Source organism: Mustela putorius, unplaced genomic scaffold, assembly GCF_011764305.1.
Source record: "Mustela putorius furo isolate JIRA1106 unplaced genomic scaffold, ASM1176430v1.1 tig00003853_pilon_pilon_pilon, whole genome shotgun sequence".
Lineage (NCBI taxonomy): Eukaryota > Metazoa > Chordata > Mammalia > Carnivora > Mustelidae > Mustela > Mustela putorius.
The window spans coordinates 33,394,473-33,417,558 of record NW_025422005.1 but is presented as its reverse complement, the minus strand read 5'-3'; the positions used below and the strand labels follow the sequence as shown (position 1 = coordinate 33,417,558).

Below are 23,086 nucleotides of genomic sequence, written 5' to 3'. Positions count from 1 at the left end.
TTCCGGGTCCCTTGCTATTCTATATGGATTTTATTATCTTTTTAAAGATTTATTATTTATTTATTCATGAGATACAGAGAGAGAGGGAGGAAGGCAGAGGCAGAGGCAGAGGCAGGCTCCCTCCGGGCAGGAAGCCCAATGCAGGACTCCATCCTAGGACCCTGGGATCATGACCTGAGCCGAAGGGAGTCACTTAACTGACTGAGCCACCCAGGAGCCTTTAGACGGATTTTAGAACTGACTTGTCAGCTTCTACTAAGAAGCCAGTTGAGATTCTGATAAGGATTTCATTGCATCTGTGGATCAGTTTGGGTAGTATTATCATTTTTTTTTTTTAAGATTTTATTTATTTGACGGAGAGAGAGGAATCACAAGTAGGCAGAGAGGCAGGCAGAGAGAGAGAGGGGAGGAAGCAGGCTCCCTGCTGAGCAGAGAACCCAATGTGGGGCTCGATCCCAGAACCCTGGGATCATGACCCGAGCTGAAGGCAGAGGCTTTAACCCACTGAGCCACCCAGTTGCCCCTATGTTTTGTTTTTTAAATATTTTATTTATTTGAGAGAGAGCGAGCAAGGAGAGGAGCAGAGGGAGAGGGACAAGCAGACTCTGTGCTGAGTGTGGACCCCAATCTGGGGCTTGATCTCATGATTCCTGAGATCATGATTTGAGCTGAAACCAAGAGCCAGATGCCTAACCAATTGAGGCACCCAGGCACCCAGCCTCTGCCAAAAACAAATTTTTAGTCTCCACATCTTGGACGTCCAAATGTCCCTGTAGTTGATCTGAAATTTCATTCTATCTCCTGTCCTACATAACCTCCCCATTACTCCAGTTCATTTCTCCTTAAATTGAGCCTCACACTCCAACCATTCAAGTCTCTTTGGAATACAGATTCTGATAATCAACACTCCTTCCAAACTCCTTGTGTTTGTAGATACTATCAGCTGACACTTACACAGTAGCCACTAGGTACCAGGCCCCGTACGGCCCCTACCCGTGTGATCTCATTTAGTGCTACCAACAGTGAAGTAGTCATTACGAACCCCATTTTGCAGAGGAGAAAACTGAAGCTCAGACAGGTTAAGTGACTTGACCAAGGTCACACAGATGGTACATGATCTAGCAGGAACTTGGACACGGATCCATGTGATTCTGGAATCCATGTTATTATAAAACCATACTGTTGTTATACCTTCTTTGATTCCATCTGATTCACTGAAGAAATGTATGAAGCAAGACAAGCCTTGTTTCTTAAGGACGGGTGAGAGAGAAGCCTGAGGACAGGCACACAGCCTGAGGTAGTGATAGGGGGACTAGTGTTCAGGACAGGAGCACCTCCCAGAACACTGAGATAGATCCTGGGGAAGGTGAAGGATTCTGCCGTAGCTGGCTGAAGTCAGAAGTGACCTCTGCTTTCCTCCTTGAGGGCCCATAGGCCAGCCAGTAAGATGGCTCCCAAGCCAGGCTACCTAGAGTCATAAGGAGAAGCAGGAGCTCAAGACAGGCCAGAATCTGTCTGGTGCTGAGGCGTCAGTCTGAGTGAGGTTAGGCTATTGCTGATCCTGGCATGGACTATTTGGACAGAGCAGACCCCTGGACTGGCAGTTACACAGAGATGTAGGGAGAGCTGCTGGTGACCAGGGCTGCAGAGTAGGGAGGAGACCACGGGAAACTGGACCTCTCATAGAACAGGGAGGTAGGTGGTGGTGTCTGTGTAAAATGGGTCTTCCAGAACATTCCTGGCATGGAGAGCCAACCCCAACAGAGAGCTTGAGTTTACGACTGGGTCACTGGGGACACTGTTTCTTTTCTTGGAAAATCCAGTCTCTCTTTGGTTCAACTTTTCTTTGGGATTGGCCGGCAGTGAAAGGAATACATTGGATGGAGCTTCTCATAACATTTATTTTTTTTTGGACGATAAAGCCAAAAGTGGGGAGTAGTGGGAATGTTAGCTGTGTGGGCGCTGGCTTGGGTGGAGGAGCTGAAGAGGGCTTGAGTGTGGGGAGTCACAGAAGAGGGTACAAACCTGGAGCAGCTGAACTAGAAGGAGAAATGGGAAGAGTCACTCTAGGAAGAGCTGCAGAAGGCGTGGGAGCGATGGCAAAGGGTGAGGACCCGAGTGCCCTAAGCCCACCCCCTGGGTCCCCTCTTTTTTTTTTTCTTTTAAGATTTTATTTAATTATTTATTTATTTGAGAGAGAGAGAGAGAGAGAGAGGAGGGGGGAGGAGCAGAAGAAGAGGGAGAAGCAGCCTCCATGCAGAGCATGGAGCCCGATGTGGGGTTCGATCCCATGACTCTGAGATCACGACCTGAGCCGAAACCAAGTGTTAGATGCTCAACCAACAGAGCCACCCAGGTGGCCAGGATCCCCTCTTTTCTTAAGTTAAAAAAAAAAAAAATTCCTCGAGGCAGCTCAGGCCAGAGGCCACAAGGATCAGAAGGCACAGGCTGGAGAGTGGAGTTTGCTCTGGCCCGCAGAGCCTGGTACTGGCCTGACAGCCGCTCAGGCCTCCTCGGCTGTGGCGTCGATGCCCGCGTAAGTGAAGTTCTCAAACAGCGACATGTTCACATAGGCCTGGGGGACAGAAGAGGCTTTAGTGCGGGGCAGGGGTGGGGGCGCCTGTGGCCTGGAGCTCCCTGGCTTCCGATATGGCAGCCCTACTTGAAGAGACACTGGTTTAGACTCAAGATGGCCCCATGGCCAAGGGCAGCCCTCTGCAGTGAGAACAGACCAAAACTGGGGGTCCAGGTGAGAGCCCATTGACATATTGTTAGACAGAAGGGTTTTTTCTTCTTAAATTTAAAAAAATGTTCATTGAAGTGTAGTTGACATATATTATATTAGTTTCAGGGGTACAACATAGCCATCTGACAGTCACCATCTGTCACCACACAAAGTTAGTATGGTATTAGTGACTATATTCCTTATACTGTTTTCATCCCTGGGATTTATTTATTGCATAACTGGAAGTTTATACCTTTTGTACCTCTTAATCTTCACCGATTTTGCCCAAGTGTGGGGGCTTGGCAACCACTAGTTTGTTCTCTGGATTTATGAGTTTCTTTTTTTTGTTCATTTGTTTTGTTTTGTTTTTTTAGACTCCACATATAATTGAGATCATGTATTTGTCTTTCTGTGACGTATTTCTTGGCATAATACCCCCTGGATCCATCCATGTTGCTGTGAATGGCAAGATTTCATTCTCTTTGATGGCTGAGTAATATTCCATTGTACACACAACTGACCCTGAACAACATGGACTTGAACGGTAGGGGTCCACTTACTCCAGATTTTTTTTCAATAAATGCCATATAGTGGTGTAAATGTATTTTCTCCTCCTTATGACCTTCCTACTAACATTTTCTTTTCTCTAGCTTATTTTGGTGCAAGAACATAGTATATAGTACATACGCAAAATATGTTTTAGTTGACTGCTTATATAGTGGTACGGCTTCCAGTCAATAGTAGGCTCTTAGTAATTAAGTCTGGGGAGAGTCAAAAATTATATGCAGGTTTTTGACTACCTAGGGGATTAGTTGCCTTTAACTCATCCATTGTTCAAGGGTCAGCAGTATATATCACATCTTTATCCATTCATCTTAGTTTTTTTTTAATGCACCTGTCAGATGAGCTGTTTGTTCATGCATTCATTATTTATTCATCTATTCATTAAGCTATTTTTGATCATTTATCCATTTACATGGATCATTCATTCATTCTCGTTCATCTGTTTAAAGATTTTATTTTTAAGTAATCTCTACACCCAACATGGGGCTCGAACTCATCACCCCGAGATCAAGACTTGTATGCTCTACCGACTGGGCCAGCCAGGCGCCCCTGATCATTCCTTCATTCTTAAGACAGTTTATTAATTCCTACAGCTCCTTAGTCATTAATTCATATGAAGGACTCTTTTTGCTCTTGCTCATTTTGATATATTTCTTCCTTTATATTTACCTGATAATTCGTTTATTCACATGGTTATTAGGTTCAGTTATTTAATTATGTTTATTCATGTTTATTATATCATCCATCCACTAATTCTATTCATTCATTCACTTACTCTTTCATTCATTTACCCATCCATCCATTTGGTTAGGGGACCATTCATGCATTGTCACTCTGGCTCTGTGTCCGGTGAAGAGAGGTGGCCCAGATGAGACTGGGCTGAGGGCCCCAGCAGAGGAAGACAGGTAAGCAGTATGGGACCTGGGACCCCGGGGGAGCGATTTGCCGCTGGGGCCTCGCAAGAGTTAGGAGGGCCTAGTATTCAACCCCTGGAGAGCTGGAAAGTGGGGCGGCACCCTGAGGCCCAGCTGTCCTGGCAGCTAGTGGTGGGGACAAGGACATGGAGGCTGCTTCTTTCTGGCTTCTATGAGAGGGCACCCCTGGAGCGTGCTGAGCCCTGTCCCCATCAGCCCCCGTCTCCTCACCTTCCTGGCTTCCAGCATCCGGCCCAGCTGCAGCGCAATCTGAGCAAAGGGAGGTCGCTCATATGGACGGTCCCGCCAGCACTGACGCATCAGCTCATACCTGCAGATGGGGCGTGGCTGAGAGGAGGGGTCGGGGCCAACCGGGCTGAGGGGGTCCCGGGACTCCAGGCTGAGGACACTCACACTTCGTCGTCACAGTTACGAGGCTGTTCCATGCGGTAGCCCTGAGGTAGCTTCTCATAGAGCTCAGCACAGGTCATGCCGCAGTAAGGCGTGCCCCCTGCAGGAGGTGACAGAGCTCTCTGAGCCCAGGGAATGGGAGGGTGGGGGGATCAGGAGAGGGCTGGGGTCTGGGGGTCTGGAACTCACCAAGGCTCACGATCTCCCAGAGGAGGACCCCAAAGGACCAACTGGAATGAGAAGGATGTGCTTAGTTCCCGTCTAGGCCCAGGGGCCAGCTGCTCAGTAGCTGCCTGCCCCACGGTGCACGCCTCCCAGCCCCTGCGTGGGGGCCACTCTGCAGGTGTCTGCCTTGGCCAGCTGCTGTCTCTGCTCCACTGAAATTCCTTCAGAGCTGCTCCCAGACTCACCGTCCGCACAGCTAACATTCTAATCACACACTCTGGGCCATGCACGAATCAGCTAACATATACGTTCATGCATTTAACCCTCACACCAGCTTTATGATGTAGGCGCTACCATTATGCCCATTCTACAGATGGAAACACTGAGGTACTGACAGATTAGCTTGCCCAAGGTCACATGGCTTGTAAGTGCTGGAACCAGACTCAAGACCTGACAATCTAACTCCAGACCATTGCTCTTAACTACGTCTTATATTGTAGCAACCTCTAGGTGGGGTGAGACCAGGATGGGAGTTCTAGTGGGGGGTGGGCATCTAGGGGCTTTGGGGACAGAAGCAGGAAGTAGCTGGGTAGTGGTCAGAGAGGCGGTCCCTGTGGTGGACAGTGAACAAGGCAAGGCCAGGGACCAGTGAGTAGAGCCAGAGCTGAATGGCCTGGCAGGCCAGGTTCCCTGGAAAGAGGAGCAGAAGGGAGGCCAATATGGTTATCTGGGTGTGAGGGGGTCTTGGCGGTCATGCTCTGGATAGGCTCCTGGTGGGGATGACTCTGCCCTTCAGAACGAAGGTGAGAACTTTCCTCGAGTGGTCTCTCCCTCCACCCAGGCATTGTCCTCCCATATTCCTGAACCTCTCCAGTGTATCTCCCTGTGTTAGATGAACCCAGCTCTAAAGTCCCCTAACACAATCCTACCGCTGAAACGCCTTTCAAGACAACGCCTCCTTCCAACTAGCCCCCCATCTTCCCACTAAGATGCTGGGCATCGCCAAGGTATACCCAAGATGCGCTTGTCTCATATCTGTGTCATGTAGAACAGACCCTGGCAATGCCCAAATTGTGCTTATACTACTCGAGACGTATCTAAGACGTGTCTAGGTTTATGTCTGTATGTGTCTTTGGGGGACCAATCCCTCCTACCCCTTCTGAGCCCCACACTCACACATCGCTCTTGGTGGTATAGACGCTGTAGTTCAGAGACTCGATGGCCATCCAGCGCACGGGGAGACGCCCCTAGGGGAAAGTGGGTTTGAGGGGCTGGGTGAGGAGGAGGGGCCTGTGTCAGGGGTCTTGGAGGCCAGGCATGGAACCTGGGTGCAGAGACTGAGACATACCATGGTCTTCTTCACATAAACCTCCTCCCCCCGAGAAAGGCCAAAGTCGGCGATCTTGGAGGCCAGGTTCTCTCCCACCAGCACATTGCGGGCCGCGAGGTCCCTGTGGATGAACTGCAGGTGTGGTCAGAGGTCAGGGAAGACTGCGGATGGGCAACCCCAAGACTCCTGGGGCCCATGAGGGATCTGACCTCCCAGCTGGTCTTTGTGGGCCGCCTCCCTCCCTGTAACAGCCCCCTTACCCTCCTTCCCAGCCAACCAGGTCTTATCCTGCATCAGAAGAGTCACACTGCTGGCTGTCCCTTCCTTCCTGGGATCCAGCCAGAGCCAAGCTCAGGCTGTGTGTCTCTTTCTTTGACAAGGTTGGGTTTCTCGCTGGTGACCACACTGCCCCTTCACTTCCTCCAACCTCCCATCCACCCATCTTCCTTTTCTCTCCGCTCTTCGATGCAAGTGGGGAAGGCCCTCCTCTTGCTTGAAGTGACCTTTCCCTGGAGTCTCCAGTCCCCCCCCCCGCCGACAAGACCTTCTACCTTCCCCAGAAACCTCTCTCCACCAGCCCCTCCCTCTGCACAGGTTTTTACTTGTCTGCTTCAAGGATACCCAAAACTTCACCAACTTTAAATGTCTCACCTCTCAAGCGAGGTGTCCTCAGACTTGGGCTCAGGCCTCCACTCTCTGCCTTGCTCTCCACCATGTCCTGGTGGGTCTCTCCCTCAGGGCCCCTCACAGGGTCCACTCCCTTGCCATGAGACTCTCCAGCACTTTGTGGGGTGATGGTTCCCAGATTGTTGTCTCTGGCCTAGGCCCTTCTCCCAAGTTCTAGGCTGACATCTCTAACTGCCAGCTCAGCATCTCCAACAAGATGTTCCTCAGCTGCTTCCAATACAATGCCTCCCCCAGCTCTGCTTCTCGGCTTGCACTCTCCCGAATTCACCCAGGCCAGCAGCTCCGGGGTCTTGCCCTCCCCTGTCTTCCCTGCCCCGCCAGCTACAGGGGGTCGTAGTGGCGGCACGCCTTCCTCCCCACACCCCTGGACACCTGTTTCTCGCTCAGGTACTGCATGCCATTGGCGGCGTCACTGGCAAAACGTAGCAGCTGCCGGGAGCTGAGGGTGGAGGCTGTGCCGTGCTCTCTGGCGAAGGCTGGGTCTGTCTCCAGGACCCGGCTCTTCCGCAGAAAGTCTAGCAGGTTCCCGTAGGGGGCATATTCGATAGCGATATACAGGTAACCTGGGAGGGAAAAAGCCAGGGACGGGGTGGGGGTTCCCAAGCTGGCAGTTGGCCAGCAGCAGACCTCCAATGGTAGGAGAAGGGGGCAGGCTGCCGCTGTGTGTGTCGGGGTGGGGGGATGATGGCTGTTGATGGGGCTTGGGAAGAAGAGATAGGTGAGGACCTGGGGGCTTACCTCGGTTCTCACAAGCCCCCAAGAGGTTGATGATATTGGGGTGATGTCCCAATTTGCACAGAACTTCTAGTTCTCCCGCAAAGTCACGATGGTCATTTTCAGAGGCATACTCTGTGTAAAGAATCCAATATCACTTTAGTCAGAAATAGTTCTGAAAAGGCATGGCTACTGAGGGCTGGGGACAGTTGCTGGAGGGGATCCAGGTAGGGCCTGGGATCTGTGGGACAAAGGTAGGGGGTGGGCCTGGGGTCAGGGGTCACTCCGGGGGGACCTTTTAACATCTTGATGGCCGCGTTCATCTTGAGTCCGTCCTTCTTGATCATGGCCCGGATGACCTGACCAAAGTTCCCCTCCCCGATGAGGTCCTCAAAGGTGATGTCTTCCCACTCCAGCACTGGATAACTCAAGGGCTCAGGCTGTGGTTTGGGCCGCCGGGTTAGCGTCAAGGTGCCTGAGCTGAACTGCAGGATGGTTTCTTCGCCCTTCATAGAATGAGACAAGTGGGAAGGCAGTTGGCGCCGCAGATGTGGGGCCAGCAAGAGGTACAGACAGGCATTGAGGGAAAGTTAGACAAATGGATAGAGACCCCCGCAGAGGGCACTGTGGCGGTCAGGCAGGAACAGATATGCTGACAGAGGATACACACTGAGACAGAATCACAGGAGATGAAGCCATCCATGGGCCACTGGCTAGACAGAGGTCCAAGAAGAGAGATGTGAGGCCACAACCAAGGATCTGGTGTAGAGGGCTCTGGGAGAACAAGGAGTGGGTAAGTCTGCTAGAAGCCATGAAGACAGGAGTCAATGGAAAGAGGGTATCTCCAACATTTCAAACGGGAAGGAATTGGAATGAGCTGTGATGGGAAGTGGCAAGCCTCCCATTACTGTGCTGATCTCACGACCAGGCTTTTTGCTCATCAATCCTCTGGAGAGGATTCTAGCCTTGGGCCGCGGGCTAGGACACATTTATAGAGCACCTATCACATGTGAAACCCCAAGCTGGTGCGAGTCAGCGGAGGGGTTTTCTCTACAGTACGGGAAGCAGAGATGAGGACTGTCTATGGCTCTAAAACCACCAAGGAGCCGAAGATAGACCACTGCAAAGAGGAACATCCACTTCCCCTAACCACATAGGAGCTGGTCCACCTGGGCCAGGAGGATGGCAGGAAAGGGAAACAGCTGGACAGGACCCAGGGCGCCCCTGACAAGAGACCTGGAAGAGGGTTAACACAGACCTGGGGGTGGGGCTCCCTCAGTGAGGGGCTAGGGACACGGGGCACATGGATTCACAGGAAACATGGAAAGCGGAGGCCACCGTACCTCAGGTGCATGCACAGCCATGTGCTCAGGGAGGGGCACATGCACAGGGACACACGCGGGCACACACGGGGGTGCCCACCAGCAGACGCATAAGTGCACTCCTGCATGGCACACACGCACATCTTCATGCAGGCACACGAGGCAGGGAAGGTCTGGACATGTATTAGGATTATGTCTGTGTTCAAGGCGATTTTCCCATCTCCCTCCCTCAACATCTGTCTCCATTACCCTGCCCCCACCTCAGCCCTAGTGGCTTTCTGTGCACACTGACCTCAGAGGGAGCAGCCTGGAACAAAGAAGCCAACTGACTCTCTGAAGGGAGGCATGGCCTAGACAATGGCATTAGACACTAGGCTTTCTATCATAAGGATCAGCCCTTGAGAGAGAAGAGGGTTTTTGTTTTGTTTGTTGTTGTTTTTGTTTCTTTGAAATGCCAAAGCATGGCTATAAATATCAAGAGCCCAGGTGCAAAGGGAGGGCTGGGGAAAGACTCTGGATCACCTGGGACAGCACTGGGGAGGATCTCATGGGAAGAGGACAGGTGGGAGAGAGACAGGAGGTGGGGACAAAAGGAGGGATGCTGGGAGCTGGGAGCCGAGCTGGTCCCCCACCCCACTGGCAGCTCTCTGACTACAGAGAGCTCCGACAAGTTTTACAGCCAGGTATACAGCAAGGCCAAGAAGAGCGGAGGCCTTCCCCCACCCCCCATATAGGGACGTGGGTCAGCACAGCTCTGGAGTGGCAGAAGCAGCCATAACAGGGCTTGCAACAAAGGGTGTAAGGGCCACAGAACACGCTGCCCTCCACAGGGTACAGGGAGCACCTCAGGGCTCTTAAGTCTCCCAGAGGAGGCCATGGCCTTTGCAGAGATGAGGCCGGAGGAGGAACCCATAGTAGGAGTTGCCTGTGGCCAGGAAGCCACAGAAGGGCTGAGGGCATTAGCCACAGATGTGTGCTGGCTCCCAAGGCAGGGAAGGATGCCAGAGCAGAGGCCAGCATGAAGCTCAGATGTCCCGCTGCCCGCCCCACCTCCCGTGTTGTCCCCATGCTACCTATGCTTCCAGCACCTCCAGAAAGAAGCGAGAGAACCCTGAATTAACCACGGTGAAATATGGACACAGGGAACTAGTTTCAACAGCGAATATTAAATATTTTGCCACTAACATAAACTGACTTATGAACTGAATTCAGTTCTAGAAAATCAAGGAAAATTATATCTTGCATCCATGAGCACGGTTAAGTCCTACACCCGCGACCTAAACACCTAAACATGCGCACGCGCACACACTTCGGGGTTGGGGGGGGGGGATAGGTACTGCGCATGAGCGGACAGACTCAGCTAGAGTGGTGCACGCATGCGCCCGGAGCGGGCACAGGAACTGACCGAGCCCGACTGGTAGGTGAAGGTGCGTCGGCGGTGCAGGCAGCTTCTGCGGATGCACACGAGCGTCAGGAGAGCCGCCAGGATGGTGAGGCAGGTGGCTGACACGGAGCCCACTACGGCCAGTATCAGCTGCCGGTCCAGACCCTCTTCGGCTGCTTGGACCTCTTGGACCGGACCCTCACTCTGCAGCCCTGTACAAGAGGGGGGCAGATGGCCGGGAGGGAGAGATCACAGAGCCTAGTACCAGGAGGGACCAGGGGTATCAGGCCTAAGGCCGGTGGTTCACTGGGGTGACGGGGTTTTTCCCAGCACTAGGACAACAGATGCAGGGAAGGGTCAGGGGGGCCAGGATCAGGACAGATGTGACTTGTTGGGAGGAACCTCGGATGTCCTGGCTCCAAAACTGGAGATCCGGTGCCAGGAGAGGGCATGGAGACCTACCCCAGGCTGGGAGTCCCCGTGGCTGTGCTCTCTCACCATTGCCCAGGGTGGACTCCTCTGCCACACTGCTCCAGTCTCCGGGACCCTGGATACTGGCCCGCACACGGAAGAGGTAACGTGTACTAGCATTAAGGCCACGGACAATGGTGCTTGTCTCCTCGGGCCTGTCCACGTCCATCCACAGTGGGTCTCCTGAGCCCCCAGCCACCTGCACCTCCACGATGTACTTGGATATAGGCCCAACCGAAGCCTCTGGGCGCTGCCATGTCAGCTGGATCTCAGAGTCTGAGAGGGCTTGGGCACGGAGGTGTCGGGGAGCTGGGGGCCCTGAGGAGATGGGGGTGGGAAGGCAGTGCTCAGACGGGAGCAGGGTATGTGGCTCTGGGGTGAGATCCACTCTAGCTGTGTTCCCTGCTCTGTGGACCCCCAAACGCGAGCCAACCCGCCAACCTTCCCCGTTCCCTGCTGGGCTGTTTCGCTCCATACGCCTCCCCTCACCCCAAACTTCTGCTTTCCTTTGTTCTCCTTATGGGCCAGGTCTTCCTGGCATCCCAGATCTTCCCAGCATGCTAGGTCTTCCTGTGCCCCATACCCTATGTTCGCCCAAATCCCATGTCCTCCTGGTACACCACATCCTCCCTAAGACCCTTAATCTCCACATGAACCCTGGCCTCCCCATCTTTCCCTCATCCCGTATGCTCCTGGGGGCCCACCTCTCCCTGGCCACCAATATCAGACATCTCACGTCCTCCCTTTGGTCATGTCTGTCTGTCGTCCTACTTCCCCCTTATGCCCACGTTTTCGATACATCCTGTGTTCTCTCTGTGCCCATGCACTCTCCAGTAACCTCCTGTGTTCCATGTCCTCCCTCATCTGGAACCCATAACAGCCTTTCTGGGTACAGCATACCGCTGGGGGGCAGGAGCACACGCGCGGGGGGCGAGGCAGGGCCCAGGAGGGTACAGTGGTAGAGCCGTACATCCAGCTGGTAGGGGGTGCCAGGCGTGAGTCCAGTCAGGAGAGCGGTGCGGGCCTGGGGGGACGAGACATTCTCCCGCCGCTCCTGTCCCCGTGTCCCATCCCACAGGCGCAGCAGGAAACCATCGCCCACCAGTGGCCCAGGCACCGAGGGTAAGGACCAGCTCACTCGCAACCGGTCAGGACCCTCCACGTGCCAGCCCTCCAGCCACGGCTGCAACGAGGGCTCTGGGGCCGGAGGTTGGGAGTCAGAACTGTTCAGTTGGTCCTTGGGGCTGTACAAGACAGTTATCTCCCCCCGGGGGACAGGGTGGGACAACCTCCAGTGGGAAAGGCAGGGGGCCCCTGGCGTGGGGACAAGACAGGACAACCCCTGAGTGCATAGGACGGTAACCCATGGGGGGACACGAAGGGGTGACTCTCGCCTCTCACCAGGACAGTCTGTGGTCATGAGGGTGGGAGGCCCCCAGGCCCCCTCCCCTCCTTCCCCTGGCCGGCTCAGTTGTACGCGGACACTGTATCCTGTCTTCGGCCTCAGGTTCATTAAAGTCACATTCTCGCTGGGGTCCACTGGGGGCAGCACACATCATTCAGCCCCCACCTCTTCCCGAAGCTGCCACCTCCCCCCTTTCATTCTGACCCAATATCCTGTCCTGCCCCAGACCCCCTCCTGCCCCCAGCAATGCCTCTCCCAGCCCTGAGCCCCTGCTCACCCACAATGGCGGACCAAGCCATGGTGCTATCCTGGGGCCGGTAGTGCAGGCGGACAGAGGTGATGGGTCCGTCCCCGGAAAAGGAGACCAGTGGGGAGACCACGAGCTGGCGGCTCTGCTTGGCCAGGAGCCGAGGAGCAGTCAGGGGCACTGGGGGCACTGCCAGGAGACCCCAAGTCAGGCAGGGTCCAGATAGCCTGCCCAGTCTTCCGAAAAATAAGAGGACTCTACTCTGGCCAGCAAAGATATCTCGGTCTTGGTTTGGATCTGGGGCCCATCTGGGCTGGGGAGAGCCCAAGTTCAACCGATGGGCAGAAGGGCCAGCATCCAGTCAGGACAATGTTCTGCCGCCTGGGCAGCTTGGGGCACAAGGATCCGGCAGCGAGGACTCGAGAGAATCCCCAAAGCTGCTAAGTGAGGTCGGATGAGCCTAGCTGGGTGTGGGGGAGGCAATGTGGAGCACGCAGAGGGGCCTGAGACCCCAGGCAGGGCGAGAGCCTGGTGTCAGCCTGCTCTCTGTTCTCCCTCTACCATTTATCACTCTCTTTGTTGGAGAAAAAAAAAAGAAAGCCAGCCAGTGATGAACTATGGGCTTTGCAATGGCTACTTGTCCCTTTAAGACAGCGCTCTGCCCACCCGGGTGCTGAGGCTTGGAGATGTGTACCTGGCCTATGGCCAGGCCGTCAGCAGGAGGTACAACCAGGATTTGGAAGACGCGTTTGGCCAGGCCACCTGGAATCAGCCAGTTCTACCCCAAACGGCTTTAGATTCCTGCCTGGCTTCCTCACTCCATGTTCATTGACCCTCTTCTGGCCTGAGCTTTTCTGCCCAGATTATCACGTCTGCACTATGACTGGTTCCTTTGCCTCTCCCAAACAGTTATCGGACCGATTGTTCTAAGAATGATGGATGCATGAACCGGTGGCTGGAAACAAGGGAGGGCAGGAGGCCCCGGCCGAGAAGGAAGAGTAGGGAGCTGGGGGCGGGGCGGTGTGTGGGGAGGAATAGTGGGGTCAGCAGGTCATGAGGAGGGGAGAGCAAGGGGGGGGTATGGAGCCCTGGAGCCCCTGTGCCTCATGCTTACAGCGGGGCTTAGCTGTGCAGGGAGTGGTCAGACATAGAGTGGGCCCACACTTCCACTCAGACTTCAGAACCAGACCCCCAGTGCTGGAGGTCCCATCAAATGAGTCTGGAGCTCTGGGGAGGGGTCTAGGTGGCAGATCAGGTCCTGGAGTTGCCAGAGAACAGCTAAAACCTCGGAAGAGGACATTTTGGTAACAGTAACAATAGGGATGCCTGGGGGGCTCAGTCTGCTAAGCATCTGACTCTAGGTTTCAGCTTAGGTCATGATCTCGGGGTTCTGGGATCGAGCTCTGCATTGGGCTCTGCGCTCAGCTCAGAGTCTGCTTTTCCCTCTCCTCTGCCCCTCCCCCTGTTCGCTCATTTCCTTTCTCTTGAATAAATACATTAAATCTTTAAAAAAATAATAGGAACAATAAATGTCAACATATATGGAGCACACACCTTGCATGAGGCACTGGACTCAGTCCTCGTATACATCATCTAAGCTCATTGCATTAAATGGCCCATGACATTAAATAACATAACTTCAGCGCATTAAACGCATCATATGACTTGCTTCACAGCAACCCTCATGAGCTGGGAGGGGCTAAGCAGCTTGCTTAAGCCAGGAATTGGTGGTGAGGATTTGAACCCAAATCGCCTGGAATCGGAAGCCTGGGGAGAAGAGACAGGCTAGATGCAGAGCCCGGGCGGCACTGATAGGTCCTGCTGGTGGGGCAGCTGCAAGTTGGTGGGAGGGGTGGAGAGCAAGCAGGGAAGGAAGAGAAAGAGGAAGAGGGGAGACGTCTGGGTTTCTGTGGGGGAGGCCGGCTGTCAGGAGCAGAGGGCAAGAGGAGTCAAGGCATACGGGGCTGGCAAAGGTGAAGGGACAAGATCGTACTGGCTCTGGGCCATCCTGGGCACTGGCAGCTCCCTCCCTACTCATCTTCCTACTCACCACGGAGCTCCTCTGGGTGGCAGGCCACCCTCTGAGCTGAGGCGCCCCACACGCTCCCCTGTCCTGGCCCTGCGAGCCCTGAGGCGTGATGAGAGCAGACGGCAGCATCCCAGAGACAGAATTAAAGGCACGCCGTGTGCAGGGGTTGTGAGCGGGTAGAGAGGGCCAGCATGGCCAGATAGGAGGCTGGGCAGGGTCAGAGGGTATGCTGTTTCTAAGGCATGGGATTTCCTTTCCAGATAGGACCGAGCTATGCTTCTGCCCTGACATGGGCCAGACCAGACCTCTGGTGGACGACAAACCCTCTTCTTTGCTGGGTGCTGGGCTGGGAGTTCAGGGGCCCTTGCCCTTCCTGCTACTATGCCCAGTCTGCGCAGCACCAGCCCACTGAGCACCACTCTGCCCACGGACCCTCCTCCATAGCCCCAGGACATCACTGACCTTTGACATTGACCCTGAAACGTCGGCTGTCTTGGCCACCAGATGTGGACACGCGGCACTCCCAGAGTCCACTGTCACCAAGTGCCAAGCGGGGCACCTCGAACTCAGCTGTGGTCCTGTCTGGCTCCACAATGGCCTTGGTGGACTGAGAGAGACAGGGAAAAGGGACAGACCATAGAGAACAAACACTCAAGAGGCCAATATGGGACTAATAAGGGGACAGAGGACCCCTGGTGGTTTCTCAACCATCAGATGACCCCATATGAGCCACAGTCAGGCCAGTGGGTAGAGCCTTTGGAAAACCCTAAGGGGCAGGGGTCTGAGGGACCACCTGTGAGGCCAGTGGGGTCAGGGCAGGTGGGGGGCTGCTGACCAGGAGGACCGTGCCGTCGGGCTTCCGGAGCTCCATGCTGCCCCGCACTGGGAACGGGTTCCCTGCGGCTGCACAGTTGATCCGGGGTGTAGTCTCTAAGTTGAACTCCATTTCTGAGGCCACATCCAGGATCTGGGGGATCCGGTCTAGGGAGAGAGGGAGGATACATCCTGGAGCCCCACGGGGCAGACATTGACCACCATGCTGCCCCTTTTCCTGTATCATGCATCTCAGTGGAGCGGCCACCAATGGCTCAGTCGCTCAAGCCTAGAAGCTGCAGAGTTCCAGACAGCCCTTGCGCCCCATGGCTGATCGGCCACAGAGTCTATCTCCTGTGCTCCCAACCCGATGTCCTGTCTCGGCCAACACATTCCCCTCCCCAGCCTTATAGCCCCAACACTGGTTCAGGCCTCACTCATTTCTAGGCTCTGTTACAGACCCTCCAGGTTCTCCCACCTCCACTCTCCACCCAGCTGCGTGGGTCCTCCCTCAAACACAAATCTGACTGCCTTCTGCCTCTTCAACAATTCCCTCCTGCCCCCAGCACACCTGCTGGCCTGCTGTTCAAAGTTCCCGAGGTTTGACTCTTGTGGTCACTCCCCCAGCCTTCCTACTCCACTCTCATGGTACCCGACCCCGAGTCCCTCAACCCCTGGGCCTTTGCCAGGGCTCTTTGCCTAGCCATCTCGCGCTCATCCTTCATACCCCATCTCAGATCTTGCCTCTTCCGTGAAGCCCTCCCTGAACCACTCAGACTGGCCAGGGGCCTCCTCTGGGCTCCCATCCATTCTGGGCTATTGCCCAGCCCTGCATGGGTATGGGTGATGTGAGCTGGGCGGTGAGAAGGCCCCCTGAACCCTGATCTCCCCGGGTGTAGAGCTTGGAGTCAGGGAGATGTGTCTGGTGAAGCCTGATTTGTTTTAAGTGATCTCAAACACCCTTGTACCTGACTTCTCACAGTGCATTCCATGCCAGCCAGAGGGACAAACACAGCCGCTGAAGCGGTCACATGTACCACCGTTCCGACACTGGCACTGGAGGCGGCAATCTGCCCCAAAGTGGCCAGGGGCACAGGCTGCGGATAGAGGGGTTGTGGTTAGAGGGACACAGGTCAGCGGCAGTGAGGGCAGAGCTGGGGCCTGGGTTATGCCAGGCTGGGTGAGCAGGGGACTATGGAGGTTCTGGTGTGGACCCCAGGGCCAAAGTGGAGGGTCCAGGTCCAGTCTGTGGATGGATGTCTGGGTCAGGGACTGCGGAGGGCAGGTCAGTCCATACCTTCCTGGCACTGGCTTCCTCTCCAGCCAGATCCACAAGAACAGCCATAGGGGTCCGGGAGGCAGAATGTGAGACCTCGGCAGCCCGATGTGCTGGGGCACTGCTCCTGGCAGCTCTGCCCAAAACGGCCCTCTCTACAGGCTAGAAATAGGATGGGTGGGTATAGGGCCCACTGCTGGACCTCAGGGTCCGGGCCCCACTTGGCATTCTCACCACCCACCAAGCTCCATCCTCTTGGTTCAAGAGTCTTCTCCAGCCAGGCAGCCTCTCCTGCCTAGGTCCTAGCTTCCCGGCCTTACCCTGCTCACAGCGGGTGCCAGTGAATCCAGGGGGGCACACACACTCGCCATCCTGATCATGGCAGACACCTCCGTGCAGGCAACCCGGGCACTCCTTGGTGCAGTCTGGTCCCCAGCGCCCTGCCCTACAGCCTGGAGGAACGTGCTTTCAGCAACCGACCCTCACCAACCTAGCACTGCTGCCGAGGTCTCGGGCAGCCCTGGGGGCCCACAGGAAGTGCCCACAGGGCTCCCAACCTCCATCCCACCCCCCAGCTCTGCCCTCTGCTCCTAACCCCTCACGATGAGCCGGAAGAAGGCGCTGCCTAGGGGGCTGGTTTCCAGGTAGGTGGCACTGTAGATACCACTTGCTGATGGCTGCACGTTTGGGAGCTCCATCAGGAACCGTCCATCCTGGGCCTCATGCCAGTCCAGGGTGTAGAAGTAGGATCCTGGGGGCAGAAGTGGGTCAGGGTCCTCAGCACCAGGTGAGAGCTGGTGCCCAGGTCGAATCAGTGTGCGCCCCATACAGTGACCAGAATGGGGGCAAGGCACCAGCCAGGGTCTGTCCCCAAGGCAGAAAGCTGGGATGCATCCTCTGTTCCACGCCCCAGCAACACTCAGGAAGTCAACAGGTCCTGCTCAGTCTAGCTCCTTTGCATCTCCTAAAGCAGTCACCTTTTTCTGTCCCGCTCATAGCCACCATCACCACAGTCCCCACCTCCCACGGTCTTCCAGGCAGTCTCCTCTGCCTCTGTTTCCCCTCCCTCCCTCCATCCCCCACTCATCAGCCAGCAGGATTTTCCCCAGCAGAAGCCTCCACAGTTCCCCTTCTCGGACTCCTTCAGTTACCCACTGCTTGGCATATCCCTGCTTCACCCTCTGGCCCCATACCTCTCCACACCCTGCCTGATTCCTGACATTCCTGAGTTCTGGAAATGCTGGTTTCTCTTCTAGAAACACCACGGTATTTCAGCACTTCCTGTCTGTGCTCTCAGCCAATCCTCCTCCTGGAATGTCCTTTCCTCCTCCTTTGTGTGGCTAATTCCCATTCCCCCTCCTGGGCACCGTTCAGGGGTTATCTCCTTGGGGACTTCTTGGGGACTTCTCCCAGAAGCTTCTTCCTCCAGGACTTGCAGTCCCAAATACTAGGGTCCCTATCCGTGTCCCACCTCCTTTTGCCTCTTTTCCCAGGCCTGGATTGTAGGGAGTACAGGTCTATGTGACCCTTCACACCTCTCATCAGTTCAGGGGGCCTGGTGCTCAGGAGACAAACCCCTTGGGCTGGGGAAAGGGTCCTCCTTCCCTCAAGAACATAGGGCAACCAAAGGGCTGTGGGTCTGAGGGCTGAGGCTGGAATCTCTGGGGCCACACAGAATAAGGGCTCCCTCCCATGGAGTGGCCAGAGGTTCTGATAGGGCCAGAGTGGGGGCAGGCCTGGGCTGAGTTACCCGTTCTCTTTTTCCCCATGGGGACTGCTGCTCCTTGCCAGAGGGCCTATGTGACAGCACCTGCTAACTCCCAGGGGAGTGCTAAAGGTGAGGGTTCAGCACAGTGCTGATTTGAGGGTAACAGGGAAGGAGGTGGCCTGCCACAAGGCTGCTGGTCCTCTGGGTATAGTAGGAGGACCGAACAGGCCAGAGAAGACATGGGTACAAGTGCTTCCTGTGGACCTGACACAGAGGCAGGTGCAGCGGGGAGGCAACAGGTGTATCAGAGTGAAGGCCATGTGGGCGGCCAAAGCTGGGGGAGGTCAAGGGCAGGGAGGTGTTCATTGAAGGGGCAGACCGTTGACCTGCCCAACCCGTCCAGAGTTCCCTCTCACCGTTGCTCTTCCAGATCACATCTGTCTGCTTCTCCTTGCGCACACGTGCCACAAGCACGGCCGTGTCGCCTTTGTTCACCGTGTGTGTGACCTTGTCCGGGAGCAGGTGCGCTGTAGGGGACCGGTGGGTGGGTGGGGGATGAAGAGACGGGTCAGAGGTGCACAGCGGCAGCAGCGACAGCGGCGACAGCGGCTCCCGTCCGCTCCCCGCCCCGCGGGCCGGACTCACCTCCGGGGCTGTTGTGCACGTAGAGGACGCGCGTGCGCCCCGCGCCGCCCACGCACGAGAAGACGCCCACGAGGTCTGAGGGCTGCGAGAAGCCGCGCAGCGTGACGCTGTGCGAGCCGTTGCGCAGCAGGTGTGGGGGCTGCCCGGGCCGCGGCGTGCGCACGATGCGGTCGTCCTTCTCCAGCAGCAGCGGGGGTCCCCAGGCGTCCGCGCCCGCGCCTGGCCCGGCCTCCCCGGACACGCAGGTCAGGAAGAAGCGCTGGGGCTCGGTGAGCCGCAGGTCGGCCAGCAGCGTCAGGTCCACCGCGGCGCCTGGAGCCGGGACGCCAGTCCTCCTTCCGACGAGGTCCCCAGCCCGCCCCGCGCTCTCAGGCGTTTCCCTCCCCTCCCTTCCTGTCTCTTTCCCGGCCGCACACTAGCTTTGCCCCCGCTAAGCCTCTTCGTCCTAAAAACAAAAACAAAGCCCCCTCTCTGGTCTCCTGGTGCCCCCCCTTCTCCCGCCAGATGGCTTCCCTTTATAGCCTCGGAAAGAATGATGTATGCTCCCTGTCTCCGTTTCCTCACTGTTTAATACCCTGCCGGTCCCCTTGAGTCCCCACCTGTCTCAGACTGCTCTGCAAAGAGGAGCCGCTCTCCAGGAGAGCAGAATCTTCTTGGAGAAAGCCTTTCCTGCCGCTCCAGAAATCTAGACGGGCTTGCCGTCCTGGGATTTACAGGAGGGGCGGGCTTCTGCAACCAGGTGGTTGTGGGGCAGAGAAGGAGGGGAGCCCCTCCTTTTCTGTCCCTGCCCCTTAACTGGCAAGTAATTAGCTAGCTTTAATGCCACTTAGCTCATCAATTAATATTCTTCAAAAGCCTACCATGGGTACATTGAAGTTGGCATTTGCTGACCGCCCACCATATGCCTGAGCACCTGCTTTCCAGTGGATGGTCACCCCCCCCCCCCCAGTGAAGTCGCTGTCTCTCCATTTACAGAGGAGGGCGAAAATAATTATTCTACAGGCTTCCTGGAGCAAGCTCATCTACTCCCCGGGCTTTATCATCATCTCTGAGTCAGCCTCTCAGCTTGGGTCTGCATTTCTATCAGCTTTCCCCAACCCTGCTCCCTGACTCAACAGATGGCACTAACCACCTGAGACACAAACTTTGGAGTCCTCTCGTGTTCCTACTTTCATGATGATTAATGTTTATTGGAGGTCAATTATATGGCAAACACTTTAATTTTATCGCCCCAACAATCCTGGGTGGTGGGTGTTACTACTCTAGTTTTATAGCTGGTGGATGAAATCTCAGAGAGGTAACTTGCCCAAAGGCATATAATCAGTAACTGGCAGAGCCAGGTTGTCTGACTCTAAACTCTATACCTCTAAGGGTGTTGCTGGCTGCTGCCATCAATCACAAAATTCTGCGGATTCCACATCCTCAAAGCCTCTTGACTGCACCCCCATCTCCAAGCCCACCCCTGTTTAAACCCCACATTTACTCACCTGGACCATCCCAACAGCTACACCCTCCTTTCCCAGCTCATCCTCCAGAGTGGCCTTCTAAGACCTTGGGATTCTCTGGTCTACAACCTCCCATGGCTCCCCATTGCCCTCGGGATACAGAGCATGCTCTTGAGTCCTTCTTTGCTCATACTCTGCCTCTCCTGTTGAGTTCCCTCCAGGAACCTTCTCTCCCATGCCCTTCCTCACCTCTGAGACTTGCATGGACTGTTCTAGACGCCCAGAATGAAGGCCACTGTTCTTAGTGAAGTCTTTCTGGATGCCTTTGTCATCTACTACCCCCAAGCAGAGTAGCTGACTCCTTCCTCCTCGGTGCTCCTCTGGAGCTACTTGTGTCTCCCTTTTATCCTTCACCCCATGTCCTGTGTCTCCAGCTACCACTCAGAGCTAGCCTTTGTGTTCCAATCCTCTTGACCATCACTGAAGGAATCAACTACCACTTACACAACTGGGCACTGGGTGCTCTGCGTAAATTACCTCCTTTAAACCCCATAACAGCCATAGGAGATCAGTATCATAGAATCTATTTCAACCTGTGACCCATAGCACAGCTCCTAGAATATTGCTGGTGCTAGATAAATGTTTGTCAAATGAATGATTAAATGAAGCCAGCACACCGACTACATGAGCACCCCCTGAAAACTCCATAGGCTCCCATAGGCCCCGCTGTGCTTTACTGATCCGAAAATCCAACACAGTCAATGACTGTTCTATTCCCAGTGCCAGGCTGCAGTGGTGTCTAGGGCCTGCCTGGGTTTTGGAGGCCTTGATCCCACTTTCTAGCTGATGGGGAAAGTGTTGGCAGTGATTGTAAGGCTTCCTAGGGGGAAAATCAGGGCTTTGGGGGTTGGGGGTGGGAGTGGCTTGGGGGAGACTTACCGACATGAGAAGCCAGAAAGAGGATGAGGAGCAGCAAAGGAGGCCCCAGCCAGACCATACTCTGGAGGCTGACCAGGTCAGCCAGGACAAGCTAGGCCTCCGGTCAGTTAGTCTGGTTCTAGATGCTGGGCCTGTACTGTTTAGTGCGTGTTGGTGCTGGGGAGGAAGAGGAAATGAGGTGGCTTGGGTGGGAGGGGTAGCCGTGGAGGGGTGGGGAGGACCTATCCTGCTTCTGCTCACCGAACAGGCCCCCCACCCTAGTCCGGCCCCCACAAAGCCAAGGATGGGTGTGGCCTGGAAGGCCCTGGAATGGGGTCACTTGAGGTGGGGGAGAGTTGTAAGGGCAGACCTAGGCACTATGGGACAGGTTTTCCCCTCTCCTCTCCTCCCTTTGGTCCTCTGCCTTGCCAACAGGCAGGAGGCAGGAGGCAGGAAAGGGAGGAAGCCAGTGGCTTCCGCCTATTGAGGAGGGATGGGGCTTTGGGGCGGGAGGGTGGTGGTGGGGTGGTGGTGGGGATATTGTTCTGGGGTCTCCCCTCCCCCCAGCACATACACAGCAATTCCTTATGTATGTGTCCCAGGACAGTTACACGGGTGTCCTAGAGAGCAGTTCACGTACATAACAAGTGGACAAAGGAACACAAGAACTCACACTCAGGGGAAAAAAAAAAAAAGAGAGAACTTTGATTCTATCTTGCATATGTAGGGGTGAACAGATTTTTCCTTCCAGGTCTTTTGGCTGGTCTAGTAATTGAAAGGAGACAGATTAACAGGAAAAAACAAAAGTTCAATAGCATGTGTATCTCCTGGAGACATAGGAGTGAAGGGGTTCAGAACAAGTCTTCCTGCAATATGCCTCTTTGGCATGAAGATTATTTTGAGCTAAAAATATTAAAAACCCAGCAGACTCAGGAAAAGCTTTTTACCTCCCTTTCAGCTGCCTAAATTTATATTGGAAAGGGTGCCTGCACCAGGAAGAGAGCTATTAGCAGAGATTCCTTTTTACCTAAGAAACTTAACTGCATAACAGGCCAACCTTTTTTTTGTTTTGTTTTGTTTTAATTGCGTTATAATTAACACACAGTGTTATGTTAGTTTCAGATGCACAGCATAACGATTCAACAATTCTATACATTATTCAGTGCTCACCACGAGATGTGTAGACTATCCACCAAACAACTCTTATGATATCCTTGACTATAGTCCTTATGCTTTGCTTTTCATCTCATCTCTGTGACTTTTTAATTTTATAGCTGGAGGTTTATACCTCCTAATCCCCATGATCTATCTTACCCATCCCTTCTGGCAAACACTAGTTTGTCCCCTGCATTTGAGTCTGGTTTTTGTTTTGTTTTTTTAGGTTCCATATATTAGTGAAATTATTTGATATATGTTTTTGTCCGGCTTAGTTCAGTTAGCATAATGCCCTCTGGGTCCACCCATGTTGTTGCAAATGGAAAGGTCTCATTTTTTTATGGCTGAGTAACATTCCATTTTATCCACATTTTGCTTATCTATTCATGTATTAATGAACACTTAGGTTGCTCCCATGCCTTGGATATTGTAAATAATGCTGCAGTAAAAATAGCGGCGTATCTATCTTTTCAAATTAGCGTTTTCATCTTTTTTTTTTTGTGGGATGGTGAATACCCAATAGTCCAGCTGTGCTTCCTCTGTTCTGTTTTTCGTGGAGGCTGCACTAGTCTGCCTCTCCACCAACAGTGCACGAAGGTTCATTTTTCTCCACATCTTCACCAACACTTGTTATTTCCTTTTTTTTTTTAAGTCATTCTGACAAGTGTGAGGTGACGTCTCATTGTGGGTTTGATTTGCTTTTCCCAGATGATGAGTGGTGTGGAGCATCTTTTCATGTGTCTGTTGGTCATCTGTAT

At 54.4% G+C, this 23,086-nt stretch overlaps 1 protein-coding gene across 3 annotated transcripts; it reads right to left on the bottom strand.

Moving 5' to 3' along the window:
* Nucleotides 1-1,881: 1,881 nt before the first annotated feature.
* On the bottom strand, nt 1,882-21,412 carry TIE1 (tyrosine kinase with immunoglobulin like and EGF like domains 1). Of its 3 annotated transcripts, none has more exons than XM_004740592.3 (23): nt 21,195-21,412; nt 18,811-19,122; nt 18,582-18,692; nt 17,053-17,208; nt 16,778-16,909; nt 16,479-16,619; nt 16,150-16,278; nt 15,204-15,349; nt 14,831-14,975; nt 12,370-12,528; nt 11,588-12,226; nt 10,715-11,005; nt 10,238-10,428; nt 7,806-8,016; nt 7,535-7,645; nt 7,169-7,359; nt 6,128-6,241; nt 5,956-6,026; nt 4,804-4,844; nt 4,618-4,714; nt 4,435-4,534; nt 2,493-2,575; nt 1,882-2,039 (listed from the first exon to the last, which is right to left on the bottom strand). In XM_004740592.3, exons 1-22 carry the CDS (start codon nt 21,250-21,252, stop codon nt 2,504-2,506), a joined length of 3,618 nt encoding a protein of 1,205 aa, XP_004740649.1. In that variant the 5' UTR covers nt 21,253-21,412; the 3' UTR covers nt 1,882-2,039; nt 2,493-2,503. The 3 variants fall into 3 exon arrangements, with proteins under 3 accessions (XP_004740649.1, XP_012900322.1, XP_012900324.1); XM_013044868.2 differs by having other exon boundaries at nt 1,882-2,575; nt 11,588-11,884; nt 12,089-12,226; nt 21,195-21,404; XM_013044870.2 differs by lacking the exons at nt 18,582-18,692; nt 18,811-19,122; nt 21,195-21,412 and adding an exon at nt 17,651-17,750 and having other exon boundaries at nt 1,882-2,575.
* Nucleotides 21,413-23,086: the final 1,674 nt, after the last annotated feature.

What these genes read in the sequence shown, in the direction of transcription:
- TIE1 (XM_004740592.3), bottom strand. Translation starts at nt 21,252, where the DNA reads ATGGTCTGGCTGGGGCCTCCTTTGCTGCTCCTCATCCTCTTTCTGGCT. An exon ending in CTTCCGGCTCATCGTGAGGG is followed by an intron (nt 16,910 to 17,052) that starts GTTAGGAGCAGA and finishes ACGTTCCTCCAG; the next exon opens with GCTGTAGGGCAGGGCGCTGG. An exon ending in AATGCACTGTGAGAAGTCAG is followed by an intron (nt 15,350 to 16,149) that starts GTACAAGGGTGT and finishes CTCTCTCCCTAG; the next exon opens with ACCGGATCCCCCAGATCCTG.